The sequence below is a fragment of the Centroberyx gerrardi genome, chromosome 7 (genome assembly GCF_048128805.1).
Source record: "Centroberyx gerrardi isolate f3 chromosome 7, fCenGer3.hap1.cur.20231027, whole genome shotgun sequence".
In the NCBI taxonomy this organism is placed as follows: Eukaryota; Metazoa; Chordata; class Actinopteri; order Beryciformes; family Berycidae; genus Centroberyx; species Centroberyx gerrardi.
In genome coordinates, this window is record NC_136003.1 from 21,896,664 (window position 1) to 21,924,325 (window position 27,662).

Genomic DNA, 27,662 nt, shown 5'->3' on the forward strand with positions numbered 1-27,662 from the left:
AAAGTAGATCACCCAGATAGATAACATGGGCCGTCCAAATGGAATATGATAATGTTTCCTAGAGACACTCACTGGTTTAGCCATTCCACTCTATTTTCTCCCCCTCCATCTTCCTCCTTCCTCCTCTCCTCTTTCAATCTCTTGCTCTCACTCCCTGTCGTCCATCTCTCTCCCCCACTCGGCCCTCCCCCTGTTTCAGTAATAGGAGACTTGAAATCAATAGCACATTAGTCTGGCCGGAAACTCCAGAGGAATTAAATATGAATGACTGAGATTGCAGCTCTACCTGCTACTGAGAGAGATGCATGATGGCTCATGGGGATATGCTTTTTTTTCGTTGTTCTCTCCAGTAAACAGTCAGGCCATTTTGTGCTGTTCTTCCAGCTTACCGACTGACCGGGCTATCTCGTTTTGTCTGAGATCAGTGTGCAGCGCTGCGGACTTTGATGAGTATTGTTGGGGTTGTCATTTTGTGCTTGGCACTGAACAGTGACCAGTCAGATAGCATAATTTGATAGAGCAAATGGGAACGCGCACGTCACAAAGCCGCGACTGCTCAGGAGGCAAGAAGAATCAGCCGGCCACACCCATCCTGCAAACACAGCGGCAGCAGCATTTGAATATGAAAGAGCTCTCTTTGGTTTTTAGCAGATTGCATCTTACTTTTTTCAACATTTCCTCCGAGTACAATGTGTGCTCTCTTTTTCATGAAGCTTTCAGGTCTGCTGCTCTGTACATGCATTTTCTATGCAAATTTCTTTACTTAGTAGTCTTCCATTTTCATTAACTGGTTCACTATGTAAAGTGGAGTAGTTTCTTTAAGCATGCTGTTTGGCTTAAAAGCGTCATTTGCAAGGTGGTTGGGGAGCGCTGGCTGGTAGGAGGAAGGTAATATGAGGCAGAACGCCATTGCGTATGCTTCTGGGAATTGGTGGAGGCTTGGGCACCAGTAAGCTAATACACATGGATGATATAGAGGTAGATGTATTTGTGAGCTATATTTCATCCCATCAGAGATGAAACGGTTTGTGACAGATGGAGTGATATTGTTCCCCTGTACGGCCCATGAGTGCAGCCCCTCCTGCTTTCCCTCCCTGACAGATGTAGGGGGAGGACCACAGTGCACTTTTCTTTCTTTCAATTGATTTGGGTGCTTGAACCCTTAGGGACTGGAGGATGGTGGTAGGATGGGGGGGTGGTGGTAATGGCGATGGGGGTTTAGTCATTTCCTGCAGCACAGAACCTCCAAACAATCTAAGGAGTGTACAGTAAAGAACTCATAAACATGTTATATGCATACATCTGCATATATTCATACACAAAGCACTGTTATTAGGGGTGGGCTGTGTGCAGTGTGCTGAGTGGAACTGGGATGGAATATTCACATAAATCTTGGTTAGTGACTGACAGCATAGCATGCATCCATGCATGTAATGCAGGCAGAGGAGAAAGTGTGGCTGCTCATACCAGTGGCTAAGCCTTGTGTGTTGCCAAAATATATCATGGAAAGATATTTGATAGATTAGAATATTTTGAATTGTTTTTGCAGTTTAATAGTGAATAGAGTTTATTAGCACATTTTGAAATTCATTGCAGTTTAATAGTGAATAGAGTTTAATCTTAGATACATAAATACATAGAGTTTAATTTGATTTTTAGCACAGAACTGCGCAATGGTTTTCTCTGTCTGATTAGCTCAATGTACCATTTTGAGGCTGGTGGAGGGGTGGGTACCAAGAGGTGTAGATTTGTGTGTTCCGGAGTAATTAAGCAGATTTTAAGTGATTCAACAGTGATTACCTTTAGCCCCCTACCCTTTCAACTGTAGGATAAATTACATTAGGAGACTAACAGCTGTCCGGTAGCAGATGTGTCTTGTTGCCACACCTCACCCCCTGTCCCTGGAGGGGAAAGGTCAGCCCAGGGGTGGAGGTTAAAGCAGAGATTCTCCTGAAGATGCTACATGTTGATGCTTTGAGGGTAACAAGCAAATGAGCATCTGCCTTCCCCTCATACAGGGAACCGCCTCGAGATTAGAATTAGCATTATTGATTGCTGTAGTCAGTCTGGGTTAATTCCTCCATCCTCCATAGACGGCAGCTGAACCATCAGGATGATCTGTGCAATTATTTCCTATTTTTTACCTTAAAAAAAACTTTTTATTCCTCCTAAATTCACTCACAAAAGCCATCTATCATCTTTCTGTGGTTGGTAAATTGTTGGTCTTTTTCATATGCAAAAGGCATTGTGTGTTTGTCCTTCCGTTTTTGGGACTTAATGTTGTTAAAGTCTTTATTGCTGCTGGAGTAATGTCCTGGAACCAGGCCACAGTAAGAAAGTGGTTAATGATTTTAATAGGACTCCCCGGCGGGGCGGGATAGAGAGGGGGCGTGCTCTGGGCACGGGCGCGTGGCGGCTGAGCAGGTGGATGACGGGCAGCTGAGGAGTGGGCTTGAGGGGAGGGGGGGCATCCATTTTGGAGGACTCTTGGGGTTGAGAGAAACCCTGAAAAAAGGCAACCCCATCTGGAACTGAGGTGGGGGCTCTGGTGTGAAAGAGATCTAGTGGGTGGTGTCTGACACTCTCTCTTTTGTTCTTTGGTAACGCAGCGGTGATGGTGGTGGTGGTGGGGGGGCTCTCTCTGCTGTGGGGGCAGGGCGCTCAAACAATAGTGCTGATCTAGGAATTGAAAGCCTTCGATGAACAGAGAGGCAAGGAGGGAGGCAGCGAAGGTGGGGAAGGAGGGATAAAGAAGGCATGGGTTTGTTCTGGACACTTACAGTAGGTGGGTTTTCCAACAATGCAAGGACACCGCAATGTCACAGCAAACATATACCCACTCAGAAATTCAGATTGACATGTTTGTTAGAAAAATGCATAAATATGTATATTTATTCAGGTCAGGTTGATAGGACTGTCTGGGCTTGTATCCATATATGAATGCCAGTGAAAGGCACAGTGCAAAGAACAATATTATATTCCATTAATTAGCAAATCTATGATGGAAAGAACTGTTGTGACCAGTTGTGTTTCTCACATGAAAAGCTTAAATTACAGTGTATTACCATTTGCTGAACCTTGGAGCAGCAGAGAAGGAAAGATGAGTTTTGGCATTGTGGTGGCAGCGGGCCTATATAGAGGAGAGAGAGAGAGAGAGAGAGAGAGAGAGAGAGAGAGAGAACGTGAGCTTCATTTATTTTCATTATCAGTGTCTACAGGCCAGACTCGTGCCTGCTGCGCGCTCTGATGCTGCTCTGACTGCTGCTCCATGCATAAACATATATCCCCGAGACGTCTGTCCTTGCTCAGCTACAGCCAAGCCTCTGTCACACAAGGTTAATTTCCCCTCAGCCTCCCCCCCCTCCATTTTTCACATCTCTCCTATACAATACATGCCATTCATCAGCCATCTTGCAGAGGCTGGCCTGAGTACCTGCAGCAGCTCTCCAGGGTGCTGAATAGGAGGACCGAGGGGCAGAGGGAGGGAGCGGTGGGGGTAGGGCTGCAGCAGGCACGTTTGGCTGTATGATTTCCTCATCGCAGGCGTGGGGGTAGGGAGGGATGGCGGGCAGGCAGGGGGGGAAGATGCAGACCTGCCATTACGGTAAATTGACACGTTTTTCCACAGTTACTATAAAAGCCACTCTTCATTTGAGGCAGAGAGGGAGACCAGTGAAATACAGTTTTTTTTTTTTACATTTTTTCCCACATTTAAGAATGAAATCCCCACCACATAGCAGACCTGCGACCTCACAACCTCCTATAGCTGCTGTTTGACAAATGTGAGGTATTTGTTTAATTATATATAATTGGTTCACTAAACTGCCTCTCAGTCACTCTTAGACAGTAAGCCAATATACAAGGCTATAGCTATATTTCCTCTCCTGCAAGAAGTCAAATGTGAGGACTGAGTCTTGGAGCAAGCACTGAGCACGCAAGGCTTCCTTTCTCCAACAACCATGGTGAACAGCACCACCTGCTGGTTTAGTGGTGGTATAACACCCTCTGCTGTCTGGTGAAATTACAGAAATGGCCACAGTGTGCAGTCCACTAGATGTTGCTGTTGTGCATTTTCTTTAAGTGCCTAGAATGGACATGAACAATAGAATCGTCCTTGTGATTTGAAAGTAGTACACAGTCAAGAGAGTATGAAATCATCTCCCAATTAAACACAATATTTCATGCCATTTGGTTTCTTGGGTGAATATAGACTGCCTTCACAGTCAACTGTAAATCAAGTCATGGTGAAAGTAGTAGTTGTCTAACTTCTCTGGCCTGCTTCCTTAATTTTATACTGAAATGAAACCAGTGAAACCCTAAACTGTGGAAGATACGTGCCGCTCTCTGTTGTGTCAAGTCACTTCAAACCGGTCAGGTGAGATTTCTGCATGAACAGATGGTAGACAGTAACGGACAGCTGAGTCAAGCCAGCGAGGAAAGTACTAGAATAAGACCGGAAGTAATGCGATCTGTCTTCAAAATATAAGCGTGCACTTGGTCCCTTTTTTAAATGAAAAAGAATAATAATGTAGTGGGGTGTATGGAGTTACAAGATTGAATTGTATCAAAATACCCAGTTGGAATTATTTCATGCTGTGAAACTGTGGATGTAAAACGCTATATAGATAATATTATATCATTGCGCATATTTATCATAATGACTCTGTCTTATGGCTGCGTAAATTTAAGGCTATGGAAGTTAATATTTGATTACTTGAATATTCTTGAATATGAAAAAGAATTAAAACGATGTACTGGGCTTTTATTTTGAAAGTTACTGCCGGAAGTTATATTTGTATTGCGGCTGTCTTGACGCTAGCTTAACGGACAACCTCCGCGGTTCAGCTCCCAGCCGCTAGGAGGAACAAGGGATCCCAGCGTGGAGAAGGAAGCGGTCTGACTCCTCAGCCCCACACAGGACGGGACAGAGCCAACACACAGGAGGAGGGAGAATACTTTCAATTTGACTTCGAAGAGTTTCTCTACATGGGGACACGAAATGACATCTACAGCGAGCGAAAGGAGGGCGTTTGCTCATAAAATCAACCGGTGAGACTCGCGGTTGTTTACAGAACTTATTTTATGGTGTAGTGCCGGTTGCTATGTGCGATAGTGACCTGCTGGACAGACGGAAGGTAGCCAGTATGCTAGGATTTGTTGGGTATTGATCATAAACCGTTTATGATAAACATGGTTCTAGGCTAAAACTGAGGTAAATCAAAGCAGTTTAGTCTATGTTTACGAGAATGATCATTCACACTGCCAAGAGTTTCATTATCAGCCTATTTTGTATGATAAATCGCGGTATCGGAGTGTGTGAACGCATGATTATCAACAATGATTTGACTACTCGCCAGTGAGTGCTAGTCTGTGAAGCTAATGGCTACTCTAATGTACTAAAGAAAAATCTCATTGCGGAGATGGGATTATTGAACCATGGTAATAATGGTAATATCTAGCAACATGCTTTACACCAATCAAATTGGATCAAACTGACAATAAGAAACGTCCTTATGCTCCTGGCTCTCTTATTGAACCTGTTTCCACTCGTCCTAAAACTGGCCTATATTCCAAACTGGTTCTGCTCCCATAATAAAAGTTATGGCACTGCATGGAACAAGCAATCTTGTCGCCCATATTAAAGAAAACAGGAACTACTGATCAGATTCCAGCAGGCATCACTGATGCATATCATGTCTGTGAACTGACTATTTGAAAGCATGCTTTAACAACACTTATGCTTGAGGAACAAGCTGTCATACGGAATAAACTGTGATAGTTTCAGCCAAGTGAGTCCCTGTTTGCTGTGATAATGGAGCTCTTCAAAACAACTGTTTTGTTAGGCCATGATTTACCTATCACCACTCCACTGACCCTTCATCATCTTCATTTCATAAGTAGTCTTTCTCGTCAAGAATCAGCCTTTTGACCAAGATCGCCCCTCCAGAAGCCTGTGAGAAAACAAACAGGTTAACATATTCTTGTCACGGTCCTGCAAGTGAGCATGTTCTTACCCCAGCGACAAACTTACTGAAGTAGAGCAAGAACTGTAGATATGTAAACATTGGACCAGGCTGCATCATGCTGTGGGCTCACTTTAGTTTTCATAGAGCATGGTATGGTATGCTCTACCTACCTGCTTTAATTCAAGGCAACAAGGTGTCCTGTGAGTGACTTTATCTGCCTGCAGCTTGTCACTGCTGTTCCTAGATCCTAGAGTGATATTGGTTTCATTGATCGGCCTCCTACTGCATTCCCGTAGTGTCTGTCCTGTCCTTAGTGGGACCCAGACCATTGTTCAGTCCCGGATACAGGAAAGGGTGGGTTGGGGTGTTCCGGCTATTACCCTTGAATTCAAGAGCTTTCCTATTTCCTGTTTTAAAGGGAGGTGTATAGAGCTGCAGAAATTGTTTCCACATCTTTTGAGGATATGTGTGAGTATAGTGTCAGCCCATAAAGTTTAAACATGCAAGTGAGGCAACCGCTAAATTGGCTTTATTTCATCGCCAGGATGTTAAAGAGCCTAGCTGTTTCTTAGAGATAGGGGTTACATAAAGCAGTGAGCTAGGCTACATTTGGGTGCCTCTTCCTCTCTTGGCCCTACAACCCTGGTATTTGTGTATATATGGAATGAAGACATGCTATGTGATCATGACTTGGGAAAGGTTGAAGCCTTTGCAGCTGTGTGTGTGAGAAACAGCCATTTTGAGTTTGTAGAGGAGCAGCTGCTTGCTGTCTCTGTGAGAGGATTGGGGGATTTTTTTTTTTGCTTTGTCCCTCTCTAAGCCTCCCATTTGCCGTTAGTCCATAAAGGCCAGGGATAGAATTCTGGCTGTGTGCCTGCTCCCTGGAGCCGGCTCGCCACCTCTCTGACAGATCCGCTTGACTCCCATTCACAACAGCTGCTGGCCCTCAGCACCGCTACTGGTACCAGCTTCTGAAGACTGGGTAATAGGTAGAGGGGCTGCAGTACAAGGCTTCTCAGATCTTATAGGGCATGTTGGAAGTTGAGCCATACAGATACAGATGTACTTGGCACTCCCACAATAGAGTTTTAGAAGCAGAATTTGGAAAATTTAAATGAGCTTCACTGCGGATGATGTACTGGAAAGGATTCATGCAAATTGCGTGTGCATCATAATGGTAATGCAATTCAGCCTAGATTTTTGGCAGTGATTTTAGATATGCGATCCAGATTTTAGGGGAGCATTCATTGCCATGATAACACCAGATGTATGCACACACACACACAATCAAATAATCTATATTTTACTCGACCATCACCAGATGATTGTTGCTTTTTCATTTAACTGTCATGTCTAGAAATACAAGTGCCTTTGTTCTCTGTTTGGCTGTCTGACAAATCTTTCTCATCTCCCTGTTGCTTAGGACGGTGGCTGCAGAGGTCAGAAAACAAGTGTCCAGAGAGTATGGCTCTCCTCAACTGTCTAAGAAACGAGGAGGAGCGCAACAGCCTGTGAGTCACCATGTGTTTAACCCTGCTGGAGTTTCAAGTCAAGTCAGGTTTATTTATATAGCCCTTCATCACAAAAGCAAGTCTCAAAGGACTTTACAAAGACGAGCCTACCTAGATCTAACTAACCAACAATCAGTCATAACACAAAATGATGGAATACAATGTACAAACAAAATAAAACACAAGGGAACAGAACAAAGCACAATACAGCATATTGAAAGAAATAACAGGCCTACCTAACCTACCTATCTAGCCTAGCCTACCCAGCACCACCAACCTTAGACCCTCAGTGAAGTCAAGCAAAAACTCCCAAGAAAACCTTATTAGGAAAAAAAGCAAGCAGGGTCAGCCGTCTCATTAGCATATTATTTGTTGAGACCGATAGCTAGGTCAGAAATTGATGGTTGTTATGTTGTGAACTAGGTATAAGTATACAAGGTCCTGTGTATGATTCTAGTTCTGATTAGAGTTGACATGGCATGTGGAGGGAAGTGGTTTTGGAACATGATATACTCACTCTCACCTAGCTTTGTCCTTTGAAATCCAGGCCAGGTTTCTACATAGTTGCTCCCCCAAAGTAGCACAAGGGATAGTTACATCATGTCCTGTGTTTTGGTAAATATGTCCAAGTTGTCTGAGTGGTTTCACATCATATTGCAAGGATGAGGGTGGAATTTGGAATCAGTCCAACTGTGTTTTAAGGTTAAGATTACTGTATGGATTCCAGTGCAATCCCCAGATAACCATAGGTAGGCTGCACAATACAGACCAGTGATTTACGGCAGCCTAGATGTGCTCCATTTGGGCAAAAGAGACAAGCTAAAATGGGTTTTAGCTCAATATTATATAATGTTTTTAGTAATAAGCTATTGAACATTGCATGAACTATGGAATAAACTACACTGCATAGTCTGGACAGATCTGTAGATTTATTCATTGTTCAACATGGCTAAGCTAAATGGGAGGCACAGCATCATCTCTTTCTGAGTCTGAGTGAGAAAAAGATATTGCTGAAAGAGGCAGGGCAGACAAGCAAAGCTGGTCTGGGTAAGGAGGCAAGGTGTTAATAACATTGTGCCTCGAATTGAATTGGTGGAGAGGTAACAAACATAATCTTTCCTTGGCATCCTATCACCTCTCTCTGCTGCACTGATAAGTCCTGCTGATCCTGTTGATCAGATGAGGGGCTGTGCGCACGACATGTATTGTTATTGGTACATAATAGTCTTATGTTGATTGGCAGGTACCCCTGACGGAGGTGGTTGAGCCGGTGGACTTTGAGGAGTATGTGAGCAGTCACGCTCCCGGGGCGGAGCCTGGCCCCCTCAGGCAGCTGATGGAGTTCCCCCAGGACGACCTGGAGCTCCTCCAGCTGGAGAAAGAGTGCACTACACTGGAGCCCCCGCTGCCTGAGGAGGAGGAGTAAGTCTCACTGATAATGACCAACACAAGCCTCGTACTGTAAAACACGCTCTCCAACACATCCCAGAACACCCGTAACACTACCACACACGCAGAGAATTAGTATTGCTGTAAAGGAGGACGAACATCACATCAGATAAGAATAAAGCCTTTCTTCATGGCTGTAACACTGAATAGACATAAATATTAAAAGCTTGCTTTGCTCAATTATTAATGTGTTTTTCTATGTAGCACACTAGATCCCAGAGTGAGAGATGCCTTGGCAGTCTACACAGATGAGTGGCTCATCATTCAAAGAAAGTAAGTGACGTCAGTTGCAATAACCCACATGTTTTATCTGTTTAATAATGTACACCACTCCGCCCTGTTCACTGTGACATGATTGACAGTTAGATTATTCCCATGACTTAAGACATTGTTTTTCTGTAGGTGTCAGCGCTACAGCACCACGTACACCCCTCACAACTCTGAGCGTCAGCGGGAGAGGCAGCGGGGCCTGGTCAAACAGACCTTTGAACTGGACGAGGCCGCCGCTGCCGAGCGCCAGGACGATCAGGTAGCTGCTGGGGAGGGGAATGTTCAAACGACTTGTTATTTTAAACACTGAGCGACCATCCAGTCATCAACAGAATCCTTTTTGGTTCATTAAACTAAATTTATTCTACATACAGCGTTGCCAAGAATAACATGCTTAATTCCATGGCACATCAGTATAAATAATAAATTCCAGTTCCCATGTACTTAACCTATCAAGCTCAAGGGGGAAAAATCATCCATCTGAGAAATGGCTGTCATTAATGTCCATTTGAGTGTTTATGTATTTTTAGACTAGTCATTTAGTAATTGAAATTAGTTGAAATTCCCATCCTTTACTTGCTGGACACAGAGATAGAGAGCCAACAGACAAAGAGTATAGCTCTCATTTTGAACAGCATGGGGAAGGCATTATGGGTGGAATGCTTTCTGGTTGCTGAGCTGATTATATAGGGAATTTGCAATGGATCGCAGACAAGGCACTCAGCTCTCTCACTCAGCTCCATTTGTGAGTGCAGATAATGGGATCTGCAGCATCTCTTCCCCATTATGTTTGGAAACATCTATACCCCCCCCCCCCCCCCCTACAGTGAGTCACCGTTGCACTTAAAGGTTACAGCACTGCCTGGAAGAAAAACCTATGATCTCACCTCCCTGCCTCACCCTTGGCTTGCGTGTTTCAGGATGATGCAAAGCGGCGGTCGGTCTCCCTCGATGACACGCCGCGGGGGAGCTGGGCCTCCAGTATCTTTGATTTGAAGAACTCCTCCCCAGACGCTCTCCTGCCGTCTGTGTTGGAGCGCACAGCTGCAGAGGACATGGACCACCGCAACACCGAGGCCCGCCTGCAGGGGCGCCATCCCGACCTGCTGGGCCTCTACCCTCCCCCCGATGAGGTTTGTATCTGCAAGAGGCCAGCCTGTATCTGCCTCTGTCAAAATAGTAATCCGGGACATTTTCATATAAATAAAAGTCTGGTTTGCGACTCTCGATTGCCGATTGATAAAACACAATAGTGATTCAGCCTTTACCCAGTTCATGAAAGCTTTTACATCCTCTGGCACACAGGAAGCGATTTGCAGCTGCAACAGTGATTTGTTTAGAATAATAGAATAAGAACTAGGTAGGTAGGGTTCTATTCTCTACTATTCTATTCACCATGGCTGAACAGTCAAAGAATAGAGTGGTACTTACAGAAACTCAAACTTCATCAGCAGAATATTCAAGGAAACAGACTGGCCACACTGTTTGATTGCAACATGATCTCAAGGATTACAACTTTAAACTGATACCACCAGAAGACTGTGTTGGAAATGTTGGTATATGAAGTTGCCATTTGTTCAGATCAGAGTAGCGTTATTGAATGTTCCCATAAAGTGAATGTCCATAATGTTTGGAAACCCATCCACTGCCAGGGAACTGTTTGCTTTTCTTTCCTCTATCTTCGACTTCACTAGATAGTTCTCATTGCCTCTTTCTCTCTCGCTCTCGCTCTCTCTCCCTCTTTCTTTATGTCTGTTTAAACACTATCAGCGTGTCTGTTGCTATGACATCTCTGTAAATGTTACGGTAGTGGTGTGTGCGCATGTGTGTGTTTCACATGGCTTTGTTTTACTGTGTGACAGGATGAAGCAGTAGAGAGATGCTCTGTCCCTGAAGTGCCCAAGGAACACTGTGGCCAGAGGATCATGGTCAAGTGTCTGTCTCTCAAGTGAGTAACAACATGCAACATTCATGTATTCATTCAGTGACTCGTTCATATATTCTCGCTCATTAAGACCCCCACTTGTAAATGTGCTTTCCTCATCTGACTGAAAACTATTTTGTATGTTTTTCAGGTTTGAAATAGAAATTGAGCCAATATTTGGAACACTTGCTCTGTATGATGTCAAGGAAAAGAAAAAGGTACTTTTTTTTTTTTTTTTTTTTAACAATACATCATTTTTTAATTTGATAAGGTGACTATTCCTCCAGTGAGTTTTCCTTCTGCCAAACCACTTAAGTAATGCTGAGCTCATGCTTGACTAATTGAATTCCCCCCATCTCAGAAGGTCTAAGTGGTCTTGTGGTTTAAATCACAGTCAAAACCGAATTAAAATCCCCTGACGTGCATTTCCACTCTCATCTTTCCTCCCTCCCTCTTCCCTGCTCATCTCGATCCTCCCTCCCACAGATCTCAGAGAATTTCTACTTTGACCTGAACTCGGATCAGATGAAGGGGCTGCTAAAACCCCACACGCCGCACACAGCCATTTCCACCCTGGCTCGCTCTGCCATTTTTTCCATCACATACCCTTCTGCCGATATCTTCTTGGTCATCAAGGTATGGCTTACAGACAGACCGCTCTATAACATAGAACAGTCTGACTCAATGTTGGTGGCATTAGACAAGGTTTTTTATTTTCATTTTTTCCTCAACTTGGTTCATACAGAAGCGAACTGGCCTTTTTATTCAACATTTTTCCATTGTGTGCCCTTAAAATTAATCCAACCTTCTATCCAACCTTAATCCTACTTAATTACTACTACCTATCTTTAATTTCAATACATCATATAAAGATCCAGTTCAAAAATTGTTATCTGTTTAACAATATGAGGTAAGAAATATGTGCTTTAACTTGTCACTATTTGCCATACTTAAAATAATTTGAGTACAATGTGATATGATGTTTTTTGTGTGTTCCAGCTTGAGAAAGTCCTTCAACAAGGAGACATCGGGGAATGCTGTGAACCCTACATGATCATGAAGGAATCAGATTCCTCGAAGGTAGTTTAGCCAATAAACTGTTGCAATGCTCAGGCAGCAGACAGGCACGTGGCACTCTGTTACTGTCTGATCATACGCATTACTCAATTCTGCCTGGATAGCCGCAATATTTGCTCTTCTCTTTTTGGCAGGGCCATTGTATTTGCTTTCGCAGATTTTTATAACTGTTGGTATCAGTAAAATGCCCTGAGGATGAATTTCTTTTATCAAATACTGTCTGCTCTTTCTTTTCCCTGCGCAGCACAAGGAGAAGCTGGAGAAGCTGCGTGTGCAGGCAGAGCAGTCATGCAGTCGTCTCGGCCGTTTCCGCATGCCTTTTGCCTGGACGGCCATTCACCTTCTCAACATTGTCAGCAGTGTGGGAGGTCTGGATCGCTCGGATCCTGACTCTGACTCTGGTACTGCTGGCTCCAGCTGGCTCCCCAGTTTTACACATTCACACACACATACACACACACAACACTGCATCCAACTGCTTACGTGAACAAAAGTCTCCTGTACCCGACACACATGCCTCTCTGATATTACCGAGTGTATCTCCCTGCAGAGCGAAAAGGCCACGGAACGTGGAATGAGAGGAAGAAGAAAGGGTTTGAGCGGATGAGTGTGGGGGAAGACATGTGTAACTTTGCCACTTTCCGTCCAGCCACACTGACGGTCACCAACTTCTTCAAACAGGTCCGACTCTGTCCAGTGGTTTTGCTTATCGCCGGTTGGTAGTTCATACTGTTGAAATCATCCTGACTTTGCCCATATTATGTCGCCATTGTTTGTGTTTGGCTCTTGTTCATGAATATTTAGGGGACCTGTGTTTGTGTTTGATTATACTTCTCTGCAGGTTGTGCAAGTTATTGGCAAAATATAAGCATTACACACTGCTGATTACCTGCTTCATAAAACACCACTGCCAATCTGTTTCAATTTATTTATTAGTTTGAATAGCATTATTATCATCATCTACAATCATTATTATTTTCCCAATGGTCTTGACGACTATATTACCACATTAAACAAACAAATGTGCACAAATGCGTCAGCCACAAATATTTTTCTTAGTAGTCTACATTGTAGTCACATACACTGCATAATCACAGTTATCAATATTTTGTAATCAGATCTTTGTAATCCCATTACGTGCGATCTATTGCTACAAACCCTGCTGTTTGTGTCTGTGTATATGAAGGAGGGGGACAGACTGAGTGACGAGGACCTCTACAAATTTCTGGCAGATATGCGCAGACCGTCCTCTGTTCTGCGGAGACTGAGGCCAGTCACAGGTAAGGATGACACACACACACACACAAACACATAGTGAAGATACACATTCTCAGTATGTTTTTTAGATTTATACACCAAAGAAATCATCTACACATTAAGGTTTATGAATGATTTATGATTTCTTGTCTTTGTTCCGTCGGTGTGTGCATATGATTTTCTGCGTCCCTCAGCCCAGTTGAAGATTGACATCTCTCCAGCCCCGGACTCCCCTCATTATTGTCTGTCTCCGGAGCTGCTTCATGTGAAGCCCTACCCGGACCTGCGTGTGCGGCCAACCAAAGAGGTGCTGGAGTTCCCTGCTCGCTACGTATACACACCCCACACCACCTACAGGTGAGCATTCACATATCACACACGCACATACTGTAAGTTGACCTACATACCATACATACATTCACCCACTTATTGCATGAAAGGCTCACTGTGCTTGTTTGGTTATTTTTGATCTTTGATTTTTGTTCCACCCATGACTCATATTTCTCTGCTCTGAGACTGTAGTTTTAAGCAAAGAGGACAACAGGTTAATTCTCTTGATTTAAAGTTGAAACAGATTTCTTTATTTATCATCAGAATGTAAAATATATAAATACAAGAACAAGCTATTGCCATTCAAGAATTCAACAAGATATTCTGGAATGAAATTAAATAAATGATGATATAGAATATGAAATACAATCTTTAATAATTTAATAACTTTATCTGTATAGCACTTCTAAAACAAAGTTTACAATGTGTTTCACACAAGACAAACAAAAGGCGGGGGAAAAAAGGTTATATAAGAAAAGCAGAGGAGAGCGGCAACAACAGAGACAAAAGGAACATGGACCCTGGTTAGGGTATGGGGGGGGGATTTTTTGTTGCAGCTGTAAGTGTAGATTAGATATAGTAGTAGATATGTAGCGTACCAGGGGGGAGGCAGGGAGTGCAATTAAGTAATGAGGTTCAGATCTAGATGGAGTCATCACATTCACGAAGAGCTCTGTAGACCTGGGAGACCTCAGTACCTTTGTAACGGCTATGGCATAGCTTCACTCTGTAACAAGAGAATGTGATCAATTTAATGAAACAAAAAGCATCGCTTTAGCCATTAGGCCTTCCACATGTTTCGAAACAGTGGCTTACCATCTTGTGTAGTTTGGAAAGCTGCAGGTTGTGAGTCTCAAGGTTCTGTTTCTGGTACTGGATGAAATACTGTAAACTTTTCAAGATGTTTGAGTGCTCCTCTGCTCTCTCCTAAAAAAACAATAATGTAAAAGAGCACCCATTTACTGTATGATGATAAATCAATGCTGCATATTTACATACAGTATATAAATTATCAGTATCAGTCAGGTTGGCTGGTTTGACAGTGGGATGATAGACCTTGAAGTCAGGGTGGTCTTCTGTTCCCTATATCTGTAACTATAGAAAAGTTCTCAGCTCTCTTTTACCTGTAGCTCTTTGATGCTGTTGGGGAAGGAGTTGTTGAGGTATGTCTCCAAGTTCTTCACTTTTGTCTTCAGCTCCGCCTCTTCCTGTTCCATGCCGACCAGCCTGTCCTTAGTCATCTTGGTCTGAGCCTGTAGCTTGGCCATCTGGACCTGTCAAAAGAGCATCTGCCCACTTTATCCTCTTCCCCCTCCCACTGATCAGTGCAGCTGGCAGCTGCCTGACCCACAGTGTAACATGCAGCTTTCTAATGTCATTCTGACACTCTTTTCCTTGATAAATGAATTAGATACATCTGATAAATATGAATCTATTCGATTGGAAAAGGGAAGAAGAGTGATGTGCCCTAGCACAATGTAGTTGCAAAGTCATTAATGTATAGACATAGCACAGGCATTGTTGTTTTGTTTGATGTCTTGGCAAACCAGCAATTGGCTGCTTTATTGTGTCTGTTCAGCTGCTCCGTCTCCCTCCCGAAGAGCCCAGAGACACAGAGGCTTATCTGACAGGGATTTCAGATACTTGGCATACTGCCTCTATCTTTCTCATCCTGCATGTTGTGCTTTCAGATCTGCAGTTTGATTGTAATTCATGGTTATCTCTCTCGAAATAACTAGACCATTTGACGAGACTGATAACCAGACAGTGCACACGGGAAAGAGCTGGTGTCTGTGTTTTGGTGTTTTCTCACCTGTAGCAACCCCAGCACCTCTTTGATCTGTTTCTCCACCTCTGCAGCCTGCTCAGTCTCTTTCCCCAGCTGCTGGAGGGTCCCTTCAAGGCTCTGTATCGACTGGCTGATTCGAGCCATCTTTGCCTCAGTGGTTTCGTAAACATAGTTGAGAGATTCGCTGAGCTGTATCACGCCAAACATCAACACGTTCACTTCTTCCTGTGGAGCTTCCTTGTCCGCCGTCTTGCCGGGCTTCCAGAATGGGCCTGCATCGACTCCCCTCAATCCCACAGCCACACAAAGCAGGCACAGGGCCCACCTCATCTTGATGGCACCAGCCGCTCACAGACTTACTGCTGTCTAGTCTTCTGTTTGACGCAGTAGTTCAAAGGATTTCTTATCTGGCAATTCAGCCAACTCAGGAGAAAGTTTGTCTGCTGTAAATTCAAGGCTGTTGCTTCTTGGTAGCAAGGAAGGAAGGCTATCAAATGATTCTTACATATCTGTTTAGCACAATTGCGCAGAAGATCATCATGAGAGTACCCCGTGTGTATGTCTAGATGATGGTTTTGTGTGCTTTTATATTGGATGTACGAGCGTGTGTGCAACACCATAGTAAAACATTAGCTCAGCTGTGGTTCGATCGGAGGTCTTGTCCGTGGCCTTAGTCTCAGTGACCTTGCCATGAAGTTCAACCCCTGAGATACTAATTTTGCCTTTTAGGTCACAAACACACAAGACCTACATAACAATCTGGCAGTCTCTCTTGTGTTTCCCGTAGTAAATATATGTTTTTTTATTGACCGGTACCATAATCTCCTTTTTAAGCATTGTAATGTGTAATGTGATGACGAGCATATGTGATTGTGTGGTGACTAGTTGCCTCTTGATAACTGGATAAAATCAGCTGTTTTAAAATATGAGCCACAGTAACCGCCCATGTTTGAGTTGGATAGGAGTTAAGGTCACTCACCATGCACATTTTCAATGCTAGGTCAAACTCTCCCTCATGCACAAATACACACACACACACACACACACACACAAAACTCAATGTAACGTTTCTTCACTGATTATAAGAGTTTTGTATATTGTGGTATATTGTTAGATGACAATACAGATGAAAGGTATTGACAATCAAACAGGCTGAAACCAGGGTGGCAAATTTCCAACCAACTTTGGCTAAAAATTTCCAACCAACTTTGGTGAAAACTTTGACTAAATTTGGCTGGTCATTTGATCTGTTTCTCCACCTCTGCACCTCTACCTCTACCAGCCACAACCAACCAATCCGCATTTGAAGGTTCCTTTCTATTATAAAAAAAAAAAAACATTTGGTTGCTAAAATAGAAAATGTTGCCCTGTAAGTTCTGGAGTCCACAGGTCACCTGGCCTGTGGATCAAAACAAGTTAGCTTCCTGCTTCACGTCTGTGTCATGGTTATTGAAATGTTTTGCTCTCTCTCTCTCTCTCTCTCTCTTTCTTTCTTTCTCTCTCTCTCTCTCTCTCTCTCTCTCTCTCTCTGCCTTGCATCATTTTTCCCTGTTTTTTTTTTCAGGAACCTGCTGTATGTTTACCCACAAAGTCTGAACTTCAGCAGTCGTCAAGGCTCTGTGAGGAACATTGCTGTGAAGGTTCAGTTCATGGCAGGAGAGGATCCCAGTCAGGCTATGCCGGTGAGTGGCTCCACCAATCATAGGCCAGGATACTCAATTGCCGTGACTGCAATGTTCTCAGAGCAGTGGCATCTCTCTCACAAAGAACAGCTTGAGGCAGTGAAATATGATGGCTTCTCGCAAGAGTGAACTTCCTCAAAGCGGCACCTTTTATGAGCAACAGAGTCATATAAAGACAACCCCAGGTCCAGTTACATGAGGTTTGAAAATTATGTTTTGACCAAAATGGCTTCAAAGCTTTTGCAAATTAAATCTACAGAACCATCATTTGCAGTAAGACAGAGCATGAAAATGCGGTTTATTTGTGAACTGACAGGTACTCATGCACTTGACATGGACTTGAAAACTTTTTGAGGGTTAAATTAAAGAGTAACTAAACCCCAAACCCAAACCCCACCTTCTATAGAGAACCACAGGTGGTGACATCACCTGGCACCAAAGACCAGCCAATGGCAGATGGCCAGTTCAGTACCCTACTTTTTACCATTAGATGTCAGGTTTCACCACAGATTTGGGTTTGGGGTTTAGTTACTCTGATTGACAGGACTGCCATACGGTATCAAAAGAGAGCCTCCTATTGGCCAAGGAAAATCTAAACCCAACTTAAACTGTCTGCCATCATGACAGGTCATCTTTGGGAAGTCCAGCTGTGGTGAGTTCATGAAAGAGGCGTACACTCCCGTCATCTACCACGACAAGTAAGGCTCGCTCAACTGCACGCTTATCCGTAACCCTCTCGTTTGTGCCAGTCCAACTTTTTTCCTTTCGGACGCTTCCTCTAAACATTGCGTTTATCTCTCGCTCTCAAGGTCTCCGGAGTTCTACGAGGAGATGAAGATGAAGATTCCTGCCAATCTGACAGACAACCACCATCTGCTGTTCACCTTCTACCACATCAGCTGCCAGCCCAAGCAGAACACTCCCCTGGAGACGCCCGTGGGCTACACTGTGAGTACACTACTTTAGCTGGCCTAGATTTAATACCTACACCCACACACTGACTCATTTGATAGCTCCTTCTATTGCCTTGCCATTGGTTAGAGATCGTGTGTCTGTTTTTGCCCGCAGTGGATTCCTCTGATGCAGCATGGCCGATTACGCACCGGTTCCTTCAGTTTGCCCGTCTCGGTGGAAAAGCCTCCACCTAGCTACTCCGTCCTCACCCCTGATGTGAGTATAGATGTGTGTGTTGAGAGAGAGAGAAAGAGAGAATAATAGATAGATCGTGTGAATATCAGATTCCCTGCCATCAGCTACTTCTTTGTTGATGTGGTGGAGTGTTAAATGCGCTGGATGTCACTCTGTGGTAGGTTCAGCTCCCAGGCATGAAGTGGGTGGATAATCACAAAGGAGTGTTCAATGTGGAGGTGACAGCGGCCTCCTCAGTTCACACTCAGGTACAGACACATGCACGTACTTTCTCTACCCAAGTTTCTGCTTTTCTTCATGTCTTTTTCTCCCACCTTCAAAAGCCATATTGGAACTTGTTTTGTGTTATTGGGGAAGGTCCTGTAATTGGAATTATTACCATTAGCATCCATAATTTTAATTCAGTGTGTATATGATATCCATAATTTTTGTCTGGAAATTGAAAATAAATATCTGGAGTAAATTGCACACAGTTTTTCAGTAAACTCAGAGGCGATCTGATAATACTACCCACCTTGAATTACCGTCTTCATAATGTAGTAATGTATAACATTTTTGACGGCATTTTTGACCAGTGTGCGCATGTAAGCGGAAGTGTAGATCATGGCACTTTACACCCAGGCTATGAGCAGCAATTTGAGAGAAATCACAGAGATTCTTAATCCCCTATGAAAGGTCGCTGTATAAAAATTACATTACATGACCTCTCCCAGTAAAATTAATCCAGTTCAAGTAGGGCTTCATATTCATTATGTTTGTACCTCCAGGACCCCCACCTGGATAAGTTCTTCACTCTTGTGTATGTCCTGGAGGAGTACTCCTTCCCCTACCGCCTGAAGGACGTCATCATTACTGAGGCGAACATGGAGGGGGAACTGAAGGCCAGCATGGCCGCGTTAAGGGGGGCTCTCCTGGACACCTGTGTCAGGTTCCTCCACCAGCTGCTCAGCAAACTCATCCTGCTCATTGTCTATCCGCCCGTCATCGCAGGCCAAATTGGTGAGCAGGCTCTTTAGAACAGCAATTTTACATCAACTCTGTTTTTGGAGATTTGACGTGTGTGAACATGGCTAAAATATTAATTCTGATTATTTTAGGAGATATTGCAATCATTATTAATCATGATTATTCATCTCAATCATTTGGGGAACACAATTGTTTCATTACACTGTTTGCATCTTATATCAACATCTGCATTGTTTACAACTACAGTGGGCATTCTACAGGCAATGGAATGAAATTAAATTCCATATAAACCAGGTTGCAATGGATTTGTTTTACTGTGCTAGGCCAGACACAAGACAGGACATCAGATATACATATACCCCCATACAATACCCATACTATATACAATGAATTGTGGAAATGTGTCTGTATGGCCAAATTTTATGATTATTAATTACAGAAACTTAAGTCACACTAAACTAAAATCAGCACCAGTTTTAAGTTCTGCCTCACGCTCATTCTCACCCTCAATATATCTATAGTAAACCTGGGCCGGGCAGCCTTCGAAGCGATGGCTCTGTTGGTCAACCAGATCCACAAGAACCTGGAGGGGAACCAGGACCAGCACGGCCGCAACAACCTGCTGGCCTCCTACATCCACTACTGCTTCCACCTGCCCACCACCGAGCCGGCCATGCCCCCCTCCAGTGAGTCACAAGGCTGAACCGTACAAACTGGATCCGACCACTGGAGAGAATTTCTTTCACTGTGCTTTACTGCCCCCTTCTATGAGGAATATATATTGATACAGATATTGTTAATATCTCCCAAGTTACATCTCTGTCCCTACTTTCTCCACGAGCAGCAGGTTCCACTGCCTATGAGATGCCCATCCAGTATGCCACCTTATCGAGGGCAACGGCCCGCCCCAGCAGCCTGCACCTGTCTCGCTCCAAGAGTATCAGCAACTCCAACCCGGACCTGGCCACCACACCTGTTTCTCCTGACGAAGAGGTGCAAAGGATCATAGGGAGCAAGGTGAGTTGGACCTCTCTTGGGAGACTTGTCATATCTACACCGGTTATACAGCTATTGTTGTTGTTACAGGGTGTCTGCAGGTCCTGGAAAAAGTCTCAAAATGTCTCAAATATATTGTCTGAACTCAAGGCCTTAAAAGGTCTTGAAAACAGTGAAAAACAAGTCTTCGAGTCTTAAAAATGTTTTTTGGTGCTGCTGTTTTTCCAGTGGGAAATCAGCACCGGCGAATCAGCTCCGGCTTGTGTTCTTACGTCTACAGTTGTTTTAATTTTCTGTATTTGCGAAAATGGTCTTGTATTTCATTTTAACTGCCGTTAAAAAGCTCTTGTACTTTAGCAGAGAAGTTCCATTTTGTGCATATTTATCTATATATTGCCATGCCTTATTTGTTTCACCAGTAGATTGGAAAGCACAAAATGATTAACTCTTTTTTTTTTTTTTTATATAGTATCCCTAGTGCCCTTTTTCCCCATTTTCTGTTTAGCCAATAAGATGTGTGTCTGCTGTTTTGTGGTAATAATAGCACCGTCCCCCTCGCCTCCACTGTTTACAGCTAATCCAATAAGCTGACGTTGATTTTGACCATATCCATACTAAAGGGTGCAGGGAATTCTGTGCCGGCAGTTAATTACATTGCTTATGTCAACTATGCAATTACGCTTTGTGCCTCTGTCTCTTGTGTTCCCATGCCTCCCATCTTTCCTTCCCCCCTCCTCCCCCTCCTCCTCTTTCTCCTCCTCTTCTTTCCTCTCCGGTCCTAGCTTCCCTATTCTACTCTCTACATCTCTCTTATTTCCCTCTTCTCCTCCTACCTTCCCTCTCTCCTTCCATTAATCTCTTGTGTGGTAATTCCCCTCCCCTTCCTCTCTTTGTCCTTGCCTCTTGCCGCACTGTGTGTGCGTGCGTGTGTGTCTGTGTGTGTGTGTGTGTGTGTGTGTGTCTCTGGTGGCTAATGGCAGGGGATAGACCGCTCCCACTCCTGGGTAAACTCTGCTTATGCCCCTGGTGGCTCCAGAGCTGTCCTACGCCGGAATCCCAACTCCAGCTGTGAGCTCAAGCAGGTGCTAAATCCCTTCACCTCCTCACCACCTCCACCTCCATCCCAAACCACCTCGCTCCTCCCCCGCCAGATCAATGTATCTGTGTCAGTGCCTGCTTCTGTCTGTCTCTGACCCATTCTGTTAGCCCAGTCCTACCTGTCAAGCCGTTTTATCCGTGATTACATCCTTCACACTTCATCCTCTCACCTCTATTTAACAGACCATATTTTTTGGGGTATGTTTGACTGACATAAGCTCTGCTTGAGGTTTGTCAGATTCCTTACGAGCCTTGCTGTCAGAGAAACAACAGAGTTTGTTCATATCTCTGGCCATCCATGCATCTCTACTCATCCTTTTCTCACACCGCTTTGTCCTCATCTCTGTGTGTTCACCTCACCATCACTCCATGTCAGGCAAGTGAGCGCAGCTGCAATCGCATGTCTGCCTTTCTGGACAGCGCCACCTTCTGTTCAGTTCCCACAAGGCAGATTGCCAAGAAGGTAAAACTGGCATTCACTATAACAAACTAACACATTTTGATGTCCTAACATTCATCGTCATCTACATTCATTATGTTTTAACAGTTGTCTCCATCTGTAAGTTTGTGTGAGAATTTGTTCCTTCATACAGTGGGTTTATCCGAAGGTTTCTTGACTAAATCTATGGCAGAAGCACCAAATTGTTATGTTCAATTTATTCTTTACAACCACATGGCTTTTTATCTTTGCGTTTATTATCTCAATTTGTTTCATCTGAATAAAAATTAAGGACTGAGTTACTATTAAACAATTATTAGTGTTAAGCTAGTATCTTTCCACACCACAATTATAATTCATTTCTTGGTCTTTGTGAGAGCAAACACATAGCACTTAAATCTTAATGGCATACCTCGTCTGGTTTCTGAAGTGTCCTCATGTAAGTTAAAACTTGTGTTGTTCTTCCCTGCCCTGTTTCACCTGGCTGGTGCTGTGTTGGTCCTCGTCTAGCTGCTCCATGAGGAGCTGGCACTCCAGTGGGTGGTCAGCACCAGCACAGTGAGGGAGGCGGCACTGCAGCAGGCCTGGTTTTTCTTCCAGCTTATGGTCAGTATGCCTTGGGAACCTCACGTTTGCAATCTTGCCATTTTCCACGCTGTAATGAATCTAATTGTAGTGAACAGAATACCATTATTTTAGCATGATAAAGACAAGGCAATATTTTCACAAAGTCTCTGCTTCCCCTCTTTCTTTTGCCCTCTCCTCTAGACAAAGAGCATGGCCCACCACTTATTCCTGTCCTCTAAATTGGATGTTGCCAGGCGGCAGCGTTTCCCAGACCGCTTTGTGGACGACATTGCTGCACTCGTGTGTGCTATCAGTGCAGACATTGCCAGCCGATACCACAAGGTACAGAACCCACAACGCCAATACGACAGGCAATTCAAGAAATTAACTGTCGGAAGTCCATTTGATTTCGATGAGCTGAGTAACCAAGAAAAGATGGCCAGCATTGACAGCGGTTGAAAGTTTTTGTCAGCTAGAAAGTTGTCTGCAGTGTGACTACTGGGTGGCATCACTTGTCAGCACCCAGTCACATGCTAACGTTGCTTTATGTTTTGCCTATTGCTGCAACACCCCTCATTAACTTAAATCAGCCAATGTACAGTGAGTGGATAATGTATGTTTTCTTTATGTTTTCGTTACTTTTTACTATATCATATCTATCAATTTCTTATCATATCCACCTCTCCCTCTCTCTCTCAGGATGTGGAGCTTGTGGAGAGACTAAACAGCAGTCTAGCCTTCTTCCTGAACGACCTGCTGTCTCTCATGGACCGGGGCTTTGTGTTCAACCTCATCCGCTCCTACTACAAACAGGTGCATATACAATCCCCCCCCCCCTTTCCTCCCCATTTTCTTTAACCACAAACACTCTAATTCCCACGCATATCGTCATAGCTCTTTCACTGTCTCAAACGAATTTCAGACCTCAGCTCTTCCCTTGCTAGTACTACCAGTTACAACAGCCATGCCCATATTAACCATCACTCTTTCATGTGTTATACAGATTGCCAACAAGCTCCACACGGCCCAGAACCCCAGCTCTCTGAATGCCCTGAGGATGGACTTCACCCGTATCGTCTGCAGCCACGAGCACTATGTCACCCTCAACCTGCCCTGCTCCACCCTCAGCCCCCCAGCCTCCCCCTCCCCCTCCACCTCCTCCACCACCTCACAGGTACTGGAATGCATTTCTCTTATATCGCTATGTTGATTACTTGCAGCGTCAATAGAGGGGTTTGTTTTTCTCATTCCTTGCTGGTGGAGCAGTCTCGCCTCCTACAGGCCAAGTAGTCGGGCAATATAAATATTGATCTAAGATACTATCTAGCCTGATAGTTGATATACATTCCTCGCTTATTCTACTGTTTGCTGTTGCTCTTTGCTGTTGTTGTGGAGAAAAGCAACCGCTGAAAGCCTAACATGTAATTTGATTCAAACTGGCCAAGTATCACTGCCCACAGCTTCTCTTATTCTTCTGTCCTTCTACTGTTGTATTCACAGAGTTCAGCGTTCTCCAGTATGGTGCAGGACCAGGGTGTGGCCAGCATGTTTGAGCTCTCCCTCCCTTTTCGCCAGCAACATTTCCTGTCTGGCCTGCTACTCGCTGAGCTCTCTCTCATCCTGGAGCCTGATGGAGAAGGGTGGGCTGTTATTATTTACACACTGTATACGCATATCAAGAGTTTCATTCAGTTTCCCCACAAGAATCATTGTTTCATCGAATCTAATTTAAAATGAGATATCCAAAAAGGATGCCTATGCTTAACAAATGATTGGCATAAAAGTAAATTAAAAAAGACATTACACGTTACTATTAAAGTCACAAGTCATCTCAAGACTGATCAAAATAGTTATGTTTTGTGTTTAGAATTATCTAAATTTTTTAAATATTCACTAATTAATTTAAGGTAGCAACATTTTTCCAACATGGACATAGGGCATTTTTGCATGCACACATACAGGAAAAATGCCAAAGGTTCTTATGGAGCCATTTTCAACCCACAGGGTGTTCTTCCTTCATAAGAAGGCTATCAGTGCCGTTCACTCCCTGCTGTGCAGCCATGATGCAGACCCTCGCTACACTGACCCCCAGGTCAGATCCCACATCGCTCAGCTCTACCTGCCTCTCCTCCCCATCGTCATGGAGACCTTGCATCAGCTCCACGACTTCACTGGTCAGTCTATTATCCTAGTTTCTACTAGTTCACATCTTTAAAGTTCCTGTATTTTATCTCTTTATGCATATTGTTGCACTTGAGCTTTTTTAAATTTCATTTTTATTATTTTTTCAGACACCTCGCCTGCTCGGGCCCGCCATGCCTCAGCCCACGCTGATGATGGTGACCCAGACAACAGCAACACCATCAGTCAGTCTGTTGCCATGGCGATCGCCGGCTCCCCGTTGCCGCATGCCAAAGCCAACCCGTTTGCCCTGCCCACAGTGGTGAGTGATAGCGGCAGGGGTCAGGCCGTTCCCCCGGGCCGTGCAGACTGACAGGTCACAGATCGGCCTCTGTCTTCTGTGTGGGAGGCTGCTGCTTCAGCCTGACAGGCGATCACTCTAGCCTTTATGTAACTCCACACAGCCACTCATTCAAACGGCATTTGCATTCTTCCCTTGTCGTGCCTGTTTTCTGAGGTACAACTACTCCTCTTTGCCTGTAGATGGCTCTCTGTCCATCATTTTCTCTGTAACCATCTGTAAACAGCCATTTTGTGCTATACTGAAGGAGATTAAAAGACTGGCACTGAGTTTGTTTGTATGTCCTTGTCAGGCTGGGCGCCAGTGCAGCTCGCTGTCCGCAGAGTGCAGCAGGACTCTGCTGGTGTGTTTCCTGTGGGTGCTGAAGAATGCAGATGCAGCTCTCCTGGAGCGCTGGGTGTCTGATTTGTCTGTGCTGCAAATCAACCGCCTGCTGGATCTGCTGCATCTTTGTGTCTCCTGCTTTGAATACAAGGTACAATAACCAGGCGCTCTCACTACCATGAGAACCTTTCATCACTAAATCTCCCTGTAGGAGCCAAATACAATTTCTAGCTATCCTCTGCTTAATTTGAACACTGCTAGACTGCAGAGGTGGGCAGGAACGCACCACAGCTACTTTGTTACAGTTATTCTGTCAATTCTGAGTTGTTCTTTCAAGAATTTTTACTCACATTTATTTCTAGTGTAGCATGCTCTAGTTTACTTTTTGTTCACCACCTACTTTTTTTTACTTTCTTCCATTACAATTTACATGGACTATTATTACCTTAACCCTAATACACTATTACCAAATTTGAATGATCAGTGTTTCAGTCCATTGTTATGCTTGCGATGATTTGCATATTTCTTAGATTGCAAATTAATTTGTCTATTATCATAAAATTTTAGCAATGTAACTAGTATTTTTGTAGTGTTTGTACCTGTCAACTATTCAAGTATATTCCAAAACCCATATAGCTACTCTTTACTTCTAGTTGAGATTTTATTGAAGTAACCCTTCTTACAATGGCATTAAGATGTCTTTGTACGCTGCCAACTCTGGTGTATCATTTGTTTTCCTGTGGCAGGGGAAGAAGGCTCTAGAGAGGATCAACAGCCTGACGTTTAAGAAGTCTCAGGACATGAAGGCCCGTCTGGAGGAGGCCATACTGGGCACCATTGGAGCCCGTCAGGAGATGGTCCGCCGCTGCAGAGGTAAATAGGCCGAAAACACAGGAGAGTGTGTGTCAGCAGCTGTTTTTGTTTGAGGTGTTTGTGTCTGTGTTCTGTGGTTGAGCGTGTTCATGGAAAGTGTAATTTGTTTTTGTTTCCAGAGAGGAGTCCCTATGGCAGCCAGGAGAACGTTAGGTGGAGGAAGAACGTCACTCACTGGAGACAAAATACAGACAGAGTTGATAAGTAGGTCATTTACATTAATGCCAACTAAAGCCAATGGGGACCTTTATTTTGTTACGGACAATATGAAAATACTTTTTTCTCTCTCCCTGTCTGATATACAACACTCACCGGCCACTTTATTAGGTACGCCTGCTCGTTAACACAAATAGCCTGCTTTTCCAAACAGCGAATCATGTGGCTGTAACTCAGTATACTGGATATGCTGTGTTATATGGAGGGGGTTCGTTTTCAGGATGATGTCTGATATGCAGCCAGTTCGCAGGGGATAAATAATCTGTAATCTGTCTCAAAGTTGCAGCGTGGCTTGGCAGCCACGAAGCTTGTCCCTCTGACCAGCAACTTAGATCTTTTTCTTCTTGTCCATTTATGTTTTTTTGCCATTTTCTAATTGGTGTTGGCCAACTTAGACCTGTTACCCTGTTGTTAGCCCAAGGGGTGGAAGTTGAGTCGAGGACAGAGCCTAAATGTAGCTTGTGCCTTAATGTAAAAAAAAAAAAAAAGATGACTTCTCACACAGGAAAATGCCAACAGAATCCCCCCAAAATTTAGGGATATCCATTTGTGTTAGACTAGTTTTACAGGGAAAACACCCGTAGGTAAAAGAGGCTGGAGTCTTACCTGACGTACCGTTCGTAAAAAAGCATGGTAGACATGGTAGATTAGGATTAAAGTCATGTAAATGCTTTGGTATTAATTACATTACCCTACCTCTTCATCCAAATAGGGTTTAAGTGTAATATATGATACTGATGGTAAACAAACAACATGTTTTACCAGGACTAAGGCTGAAATGGAGCAGGAGTCAGTGGTGGATGGGAACCTGGCTACTGAGGCCTCTCTGGTAGTACTGGACACACTGGAGATCGTAGTCAAGGTAAAACAATGGAAAACTAAAACACTAGATGCTGCGGCCCTTGGCCAATCGTTCACCTACTGACCATTTTATGTTCGATTCCCTCCCCCTCATTCGTTCCCCCCTCTCTCTCTGTCTGTCCTGTTTCAGACTGTGGTGGCATCGGAGCTGAAGGAGAGTGTTCTGGGTGGGGTGCTGAGGGTGCTGCTCCACAGCATGGCAGGCAACCAGAGCGCCCTCTTCCTGCAGCACTGCTTCACTACACAGAGGGCTCTGGTCTTCAAGGTGTGTATGCGTGTGTGTCTACATTTTATTTTGCTGATGTATTGTCGTAGCAACTCAACACACAAATTCTCACTCTCCCTCCTTGTCGTCTTCTTCACACATACACCCTCTGACTCATTCCCACACTGTTTTGAGGGGAAACACGTTTTATGTTTTATCACTGTGCAAAAA

At 44.0% G+C, this 27,662-nt stretch overlaps 2 protein-coding genes across 5 annotated transcripts in view; one reads left to right on the forward strand and one right to left on the reverse strand.

Moving 5' to 3' along the window:
- The first annotated feature begins 4,921 nt into the window (after nucleotides 1-4,921).
- Nucleotides 4,922-27,662, forward strand: part of dock6 (dedicator of cytokinesis 6) — a 29,234-nt gene continuing 6,493 nt past the window's right edge. Inside the window, exons 1-36 of one of the 4 annotated variants that reach the window (XM_078284436.1) lie at nucleotides 4,922-5,049; nucleotides 7,390-7,477; nucleotides 8,721-8,899; nucleotides 9,131-9,199; nucleotides 9,329-9,455; nucleotides 10,117-10,329; nucleotides 11,059-11,144; nucleotides 11,272-11,338; nucleotides 11,607-11,756; nucleotides 12,120-12,200; nucleotides 12,442-12,598; nucleotides 12,748-12,878; nucleotides 13,384-13,477; nucleotides 13,649-13,811; nucleotides 17,138-17,255; nucleotides 17,883-17,953; nucleotides 18,065-18,203; nucleotides 18,324-18,425; nucleotides 18,566-18,652; nucleotides 19,172-19,403; nucleotides 19,892-20,056; nucleotides 20,212-20,387; nucleotides 21,347-21,448; nucleotides 21,841-21,927; nucleotides 22,414-22,509; nucleotides 22,672-22,812; nucleotides 23,170-23,283; nucleotides 23,474-23,644; nucleotides 23,971-24,110; nucleotides 24,475-24,644; nucleotides 24,762-24,913; nucleotides 25,245-25,427; nucleotides 26,023-26,149; nucleotides 26,269-26,353; nucleotides 27,131-27,227; nucleotides 27,357-27,491. In XM_078284436.1, coding sequence (XP_078140562.1) covers nucleotides 5,000-5,049; nucleotides 7,390-7,477; nucleotides 8,721-8,899; nucleotides 9,131-9,199; nucleotides 9,329-9,455; nucleotides 10,117-10,329; nucleotides 11,059-11,144; nucleotides 11,272-11,338; nucleotides 11,607-11,756; nucleotides 12,120-12,200; nucleotides 12,442-12,598; nucleotides 12,748-12,878; nucleotides 13,384-13,477; nucleotides 13,649-13,811; nucleotides 17,138-17,255; nucleotides 17,883-17,953; nucleotides 18,065-18,203; nucleotides 18,324-18,425; nucleotides 18,566-18,652; nucleotides 19,172-19,403; nucleotides 19,892-20,056; nucleotides 20,212-20,387; nucleotides 21,347-21,448; nucleotides 21,841-21,927; nucleotides 22,414-22,509; nucleotides 22,672-22,812; nucleotides 23,170-23,283; nucleotides 23,474-23,644; nucleotides 23,971-24,110; nucleotides 24,475-24,644; nucleotides 24,762-24,913; nucleotides 25,245-25,427; nucleotides 26,023-26,149; nucleotides 26,269-26,353; nucleotides 27,131-27,227; nucleotides 27,357-27,491 — 4,545 coding nt within the window. In that variant the 5' untranslated portion in view covers nucleotides 4,922-4,999. The remainder of the gene's footprint in view (nucleotides 5,050-7,389; nucleotides 7,478-8,720; nucleotides 8,900-9,130; nucleotides 9,200-9,328; nucleotides 9,456-10,116; nucleotides 10,330-11,058; nucleotides 11,145-11,271; nucleotides 11,339-11,606; nucleotides 11,757-12,119; nucleotides 12,201-12,441; nucleotides 12,599-12,747; nucleotides 12,879-13,383; nucleotides 13,478-13,648; nucleotides 13,812-17,137; nucleotides 17,256-17,882; nucleotides 17,954-18,064; nucleotides 18,204-18,323; nucleotides 18,426-18,565; nucleotides 18,653-19,171; nucleotides 19,404-19,891; nucleotides 20,057-20,211; nucleotides 20,388-21,346; nucleotides 21,449-21,840; nucleotides 21,928-22,413; nucleotides 22,510-22,671; nucleotides 22,813-23,169; nucleotides 23,284-23,473; nucleotides 23,645-23,970; nucleotides 24,111-24,474; nucleotides 24,645-24,761; nucleotides 24,914-25,244; nucleotides 25,428-26,022; nucleotides 26,150-26,268; nucleotides 26,354-27,130; nucleotides 27,228-27,356; nucleotides 27,492-27,662) is intronic. The other 3 variants (XM_078284435.1, XM_078284433.1, XM_078284434.1) reach the window with 3 other exon arrangements.
- On the reverse strand, nucleotides 14,494-15,903 carry angptl8 (angiopoietin like 8). Its single transcript, XM_071920631.1, has 4 exons — nucleotides 15,598-15,903; nucleotides 14,909-15,058; nucleotides 14,601-14,711; nucleotides 14,494-14,511 (listed from the first exon to the last, which is right to left on the reverse strand). Exons 1-4 carry the CDS (start codon nucleotides 15,901-15,903, stop codon nucleotides 14,494-14,496), a joined length of 585 nt encoding a protein of 194 aa, XP_071776732.1.

Bases quoted from the DNA above. Each gene is read 5' to 3' on its own strand.
- angptl8 (XM_071920631.1), bottom strand. From the start codon at position 15,903: ATGAGGTGGGCCCTGTGCCTGCTTTGTGTGGCTGTGGGATTGAGGGGA. The intron at 15,059-15,597 runs GTGAGAAAACAC...CTCTTTTGACAG, and splicing joins AGGTGCTGGGGTTGCTACAG to GTCCAGATGGCCAAGCTACA. The intron at 14,712-14,908 runs GTAAAAGAGAGC...TTGTTTTTTTAG, and splicing joins ACAGCATCAAAGAGCTACAG to GAGAGAGCAGAGGAGCACTC.